The sequence below is a fragment of the Aegilops tauschii genome, chromosome 5 (genome assembly GCF_002575655.3).
Source record: "Aegilops tauschii subsp. strangulata cultivar AL8/78 chromosome 5, Aet v6.0, whole genome shotgun sequence".
NCBI lineage: Eukaryota > Viridiplantae > Streptophyta > Magnoliopsida > Poales > Poaceae > Aegilops > Aegilops tauschii.
Window position 1 is genome coordinate 436234966 of NC_053039.3, and position 6059 is coordinate 436241024.

Consider the following 6059-nt stretch of genomic DNA (forward strand, 5'->3'; position numbering starts at 1 on the left):
GAGCACGGCCTTGGATGGCAGCCGCGCTCATCGGGCCGTCGGAGATATTGCTGGCCGCGGGAGGATCGGCTCTCCGGTCTCTTTTCTTTTCGGTGAGCGTTTTATTTTTTGAAGAATGGAAGTAGAATTAAGGGGAAGAAAGGAGAGCAGTTGGATAGAAATGGACGGCTGATTGTACATGCTATGCTACAGTACCCGTACAGTAAATACTTAGGCCTCTTTTGGTTCATAGGATAGGATTATCGTACGAATAGGAATTTTGTAGGAAATGAGATGACATGTATCTCAAATCCTATGAGTAGGAATAGGAAACGAGATGTCATTTGGTTCACACCAAAGGAATTTTCCATTGAGTCTAGGCTCATTTTTATTTTCCTATGAAATATGGAGGATAGGAACCAATCCTATGTAGGAATAGGAATCCATTCCTATGAACCAAAGGGCTCTAAAGGAAAAAATCCTATAAGAATCCTATCCTCTACAATTCCTATGAGATTCCTCCAAACCAAAGGAGGCCTTAACTGTTAAACCCATCATTCCGAGCACAAGTCAAGCAGCAACTTTTTCAAGCCTACAAGTTTCACTTTAGTTCTCCCGACTCGTGCGTGTAATCAGCTACTCCCTTCATTCCTAAATATTTGTCTTTCTAGAGATTCCAACAAGTGACTACATACAGAGCAAAATGGGTGAATCTACACTCGAAAATATGTCTATATACATCCGTATGTTGTAGTACATTTGAAATCTCTAAAAAGACAAATTTAGAACGGAGGGAGTAGCTTCTAATCAAGCAAAGCCAAGTCTGCAAAGTTTTCATATCTGAAAGAGAGATCCTGGAGGTTCAAGCAAAACAGCAGAAGTACCAACAGGACAGGCTAATGCACTGAATTACTCGATCACAACCTTTGCGCCAAACTACAACAGTGCAGAACTTCTTTCAGAACACATAACTACGGCAGTCTCTAGGGACGGAGATTTCCGTGATGTGGCGTGTCTGATCTTCAAAAGACAACATTGGTCATGAGAGAGTACTGTTTCATTCCAGCGGAACAGCTTCACGCATTTCCAGGCTCTGAGGGTGAAAATAATCAGTAACAGTACAACCTGCCAGAACAACAAGAACACCGTTTATGCAGCGCATCCCAACAGGCATAAGGTAGATGGGAAAAATAATATGCCGTGCAGACTGACAGCCATCTAATATAATGTGGCTTAAAAATGTTAAGAAAAGAAAAGATGAAGCACGAGCATGGAAAAATTCTTGAATACATTGAGCCTCGTTCACATTCACCTGTGAATATGTGATTGTTCTCTTCCTACCAACTACTAAGGCCCTGTTTGTTTTGGCTTTTGCTTCTGCTTTTGCAGCTTTCCACTTTGGCCAAAAAGCCATAAAAGCTCCTAAATAGGTGCTTTTGGAGCTTTTATGGCTTCTGGAGCTAAATATTGTTATATTGAGGGCGTGTTCTGAAAGTGCCCAGCTTCTCCAAAACTTCCTAGATTTAACTTCTCGTATGGCTTCTCACTTCAGCTGGCGCTATGGAAAGCGTTCGGCACCCAACTTCCGGTTTCCGTGGTTAGGCACGGGTCTGACAGGCCATTTGATTAGCAATAAGCCCAACTTCAGATGGATTGGTAGCCCGGGTTGGGGCCCAAAGCCAATAGCCAACGCGCGCGAGAGAGAGTTAGCGATGGAAAATCGAAACGGTATGCTGAATGTCACTTGGCGGTGGCAATCCTATGTAATTTGCCTCAACTCCAACTTCCCTGTTTTCACGGATCTGGAAAGGACCAGCTTCCCAAACTCCTTCCTTTTTACACTGAGACGGGCCGCCAGCTTCTCTATTCCAGCTTCCTGGAGCTAGAGCGTTCGGCTCAGCTTCATGCGTGGAGTTCATGAAGCTGGGAGCTGGAGCGTTGCCGAACAGGCCCTGAGTCATGAAAAGCCGTAAAACCTCCAAAAGCACCTATTTAGAAGCTTTTTTGGCTTTTTGGTCAAAGTAGAAAAGCTGCAAAAGTAGAAGCAAAAGCCCAAACAAACAGGGCCTAAACACCCTCTCTTCTAGCCACAAAATTATCTTTGCTTATCTTGAATAATACATAAGTGAAAACAGAATAGTAAAGTTGGAACGAATTAGGCACTGCTACTCTATCCTTTGCTATTATGTATCATTGCTATGCTGGTATGCATGGTGTCAAACTTCCTAAACAATGCTATTATGTATCAATGCAATACCGGTATGCAATAGCACTGGTAAGATTCTTTACCTTCAAATATAACCTCGGCATGAGTTGAAGCTTTTTTGTAGTTTAGTAACTTCTTTAGTCCATCCTCATTAGACATTGCCAATTGCGCAGCACGACAAAGACTTATGGATAATGTGCGAAGAAGCCTTGCTTTACAGAGAATAACCTCTATGAAGGACATTTCATTTGAAAACAAGTGAATACCAGTCATATCCACAAACTGAAGGTTGGCACACATGCCATCAGTATACTGTGCATTTTGAAACTCTCCATTTGCCTCAAATTTCTGCTCTATGCCATAATCATATAGGGAATAGTGTTTACAGAGTCAATTCGATACCTCTCACTCACGCACACACTGTCTATATGTGTACTACCATTACAAGCCACATGGGCCAAGCCAGTCCGCTAAGAGCGCGCGCGCACACACACACATGGGCTGGGTCCAGCTTGTAGCAGTTGAACAAATATTACATTATTTACTCATGTAAGTAAAGTCACATCCACAGCTCACAAAGGCATGAACCCAGTTCTAGAAGAACTATAGGAGTTTAGGATGTTACAATTTATAGAGGCTCTCAACCCACTAGAAACAAAAAAAAATCAGTTCAAGTAGTAAACTAGTAATTTTTGTAGGAAACCACTACAGGATTACAAATATATACAACTTTGTAGCTAACGCAAAGAACATCATGTGGAGGTAATTTACAAGTTACATTCCAAACAAGGTGGTTTCTCATTAAGTTGGGGTTTGAGACGCAACACCACTTCGAGTTTAGATCCCGATTGTCCCTAGCTGATCAAATGCTTGACAACAACCATATCATTGCACAATATCATGAATTAACAAGCAAATGAGACCGACAAAGCCCACCAATGCACTAGGAGGATCAGGCACAACACTACATGACCTAGTCCTCGATGTTGTCTGAAGGAAATTTTATTACGGAAATGATGAATCCCGAACGTTCGGGATTCGCCCATGGCAAATCGAACGTTTTTATGGCAACTTTAGTTGACGCGAAGATGGCAAGTTTAGTTGACAAGCATGGCAATTTCGTGGCAAAAAACAAACTGAGGGCGGAATTGCTATGCTTACCAACTAAATTTGACATCCCTCGCGTATATAAATTGGCAAAAAAAAAAACCTTCGAACATTCAGTAGTAGTTATATGCGTCCTTTAATTATGTCTATGAGTGCCGAATTTAATTTCAATGGTAAGAAGGGGTAAACAGAGAGGGTGTACCGGTTGATGATAAGTAGATATCTGAAGCTTGGTAAGGGTCGCAAGGCTGCAGAGAAATTTGGAGAAATCACGGTCGGCTAAATAGTCCCATATATCAATAACAGCAGAATCCAGTCGCGGAAGATCCCCAAGGTCACAACCATAATCATCAAGCGAAAGAATATGGAGGAATCCCAGATTAGGCCCCTGAATCACCCACTGTTTGAGTTCACCAGGGATATTCACATCCCGAAGTGACAGCACCTCGAGCAGCGGTGAGGTCGCAATGATCTCCTGCAGTTGGTATTGACAGTTTTCCTTTAAGAAGACACTAGCCAGACTAAGTTTCCTCAGCTCTGGCAAACCTTTGAATCCCCGGGGTAGCATCGGGATGGAGCAGCAGCAGAGACGGAGGGAGGTGAGGCGGCCGCAGGTGAAGACGGAGGAGGGGAGGGTCAGGGAGCCGGTGATGTCGAGGATCCCAACACCTCGGCGGGAGAGGACGAGTAGCCAGTCGTGGATGCGGCCTTTGTAGGGCTTGGCAATGACGGCGCGGAAGAGCCGGACGCGGCCGGGGCAGCGGAGGAGGATGCTGTCCACGGCCCCCACATACTTGTCGCCATCATCGAAGTCGAGGTCGAGCGATGGAAGGGCCTCCCATCGGCGTCGCCAGGCGCGGGAGAGCGCCGACGTGCGGACGGCGTCGCGGGGCCCGACGCGGTTGAGGATGTCGTCGAGGACGGCCGTTGGCAGGGAGATCAGGGCTTCCGCCTCCGCCACAGCGGCCTCAATCGCCGGAAGCGGCCTGTAGGAGCGGCGCGGCGGCTTGGTGGGGGGGGGGGGGGGGGGGGGGGGGGGGGGGGCTGGCGGCGGGGGCCTTGGGGAAGGGAAGAAAAAATCGAGCAAAACAAAAAAAAATACACATCTTACCCTAAAAAAAGCACACATTTTACATTTTGGAGCGCATGTTGCCAAGTACTTCTGAGGCGTTTACTCCAGAAAGAACTTCAATGCCGACACTACATTGCTTTTTTTTTTCAAGCCGCAATTGTCCATTTTCTTAGATTTTTCTTTCTACCTTCATGTTGATTCTTGATTTTAAAGTATTTAGGGGCCTCGAAACAACACAAGAGGATGGGCTCATTACGACTAAACAATCATTCTCACACTCTCAAGCGTAAACTGCTGCGCCTCAGCTCCCTCGAGAAAACAATGGCGAGGAGAGATCACGCGTGTTGGTTCTTCGGGAAGGAGGCACAAGCACTACCTTCTTCCACAAACATGTTCGTCATCGAAAGAGAGGACTGGCGGCTCTAGCCTTGTGCGGGATGGGGAATAATTGAGAGTGAGTAAAAAAATGACGGGAAAGCCTCTTGGCGCACTTTACATCGTTCAATACATTTTTGTAAAATAAAAGCAGGTGGATCAGAGCCCCAAAAACCGACAAATTTATTCGCTTTCCTCGAACAATGTTGAATCTTGATTGAACGAAGCATTTGAATCTTGTCAAAACAATCCATCGTGATAGCAGCATAGGGAGCTATCACATCAATGTCACCGTTGCAAGCTTGAGTAGTTTTCAAAGTCAGACTCAATGATCATCGAGGAACAACCATGAGTTTTCTATTAGTTACCACACGGCCTATGTGCTAAGCTGTTTGTCGAGGGGATGACCCCCGGTAGGCTCCAGGAGACAAGACATCATTTCAAAACTTTGCCAGGGGAGCAGCCCCTGGTCGGCTGGAGGCTGGAACCTAGCCGGTTGGAGCCCTGGCTTGCTGGAGGCTACAACCTGGCCATCCGGTTGGAGCCATCCGGGTAGAGGATGGAACCTGCCATCCGGGTGGAGCCATCCGAGTAGAGGCTGGAACATTCCATCCGGGTGGAGCCATCTGGGTGGAGGTTGGAACCTGGCTATCCGGGTAGAGGCTGGAACCTGGCCATCTGGGTGGAGCCGTCCGAGTAGTGGCTAGAACATGTCCATCCGGGTGGAGCCGTCTGGGTGGAGGTTGGAATATGGCTATCCGGGTAGAGCCGTCCGGGTAGAGGCTGGAACCTGGTCATCCGGGTGGAGCCGTCCGGGTAGAGGAATATTTTTATAGAAGAGAGAATGTTAATTACAAGAGCGGCGTATTGTAGATGAGAACATCTACAAAGCATCGACAGCACCTTAGACCAAAAGGAAAACAAAGGTCACTCTCTCACAAAGGGATCTAAACCACCAACTCCAAGACCTGCATCGCTCCACTCTTTGATCTCGTCTAAGGCTATGTCTACCAATTGTTGGGGAACGTAGTATTTCAAAAAAAAAATCCTACGATCACGCAAGATCTATCTAGGAGAAGCATAGAAACGAGCGGGGAGAGTGTCTCCATGTACCCTCGTAGATCGAAAGCGGAAGCGTTGAGTAACGCGGTTGATGTAGTCGAACGTCTTCACGATCCAACCGATCAAGCACCGAACGCACGGCACCTCCGCGATCTGCACACGTACAGCTCGATGACGTCCCTCGTACTCTTGATCCAGCTGAGGCCGAGTAAGAGTTTCGTCAGCACGACGGCATGGTGACGGTGATGATGAAGTTAT

At 46.5% G+C, this 6059-nt stretch overlaps 1 protein-coding gene across 1 annotated transcript; it reads right to left on the bottom strand.

Annotated features, from left to right (window-relative positions):
- Positions 1 to 671: 671 nt before the first annotated feature.
- LOC109749102 (F-box/FBD/LRR-repeat protein At1g13570-like) lies at positions 672 to 5351 on the bottom strand. Its single transcript, XM_040389908.3, has 4 exons — positions 5266 to 5351; positions 3438 to 4350; positions 2269 to 2572; positions 672 to 1104 (listed from the first exon to the last, which is right to left on the bottom strand). Exons 1-4 carry the CDS (start codon positions 5349 to 5351, stop codon positions 1037 to 1039), a joined length of 1371 nt encoding a protein of 456 aa, XP_040245842.3. The 3' UTR covers positions 672 to 1036.
- Between the last annotated feature and the right edge of the window lie 708 nt (positions 5352 to 6059).

Coding starts and splice junctions, on each gene's coding strand:
- LOC109749102 (XM_040389908.3), bottom strand. CDS start 5,351: ATGGAATGTTCCAGCCTCTACTCGGATGGCTCCACCCGGATGGCAGGT. Junction 2,573..3,437: donor TTAAATTCGGCACTCATAGA/CATAATTAAAGG, acceptor TCGAATTGACTC/TGTAAACACTATTCCCTATA. Junction 1,105..2,268: donor TGCCGAGGTTATATTTGAAG/GTAAAGAATCTT, acceptor TTGTTCTGGCAG/GTTGTACTGTTACTGATTAT.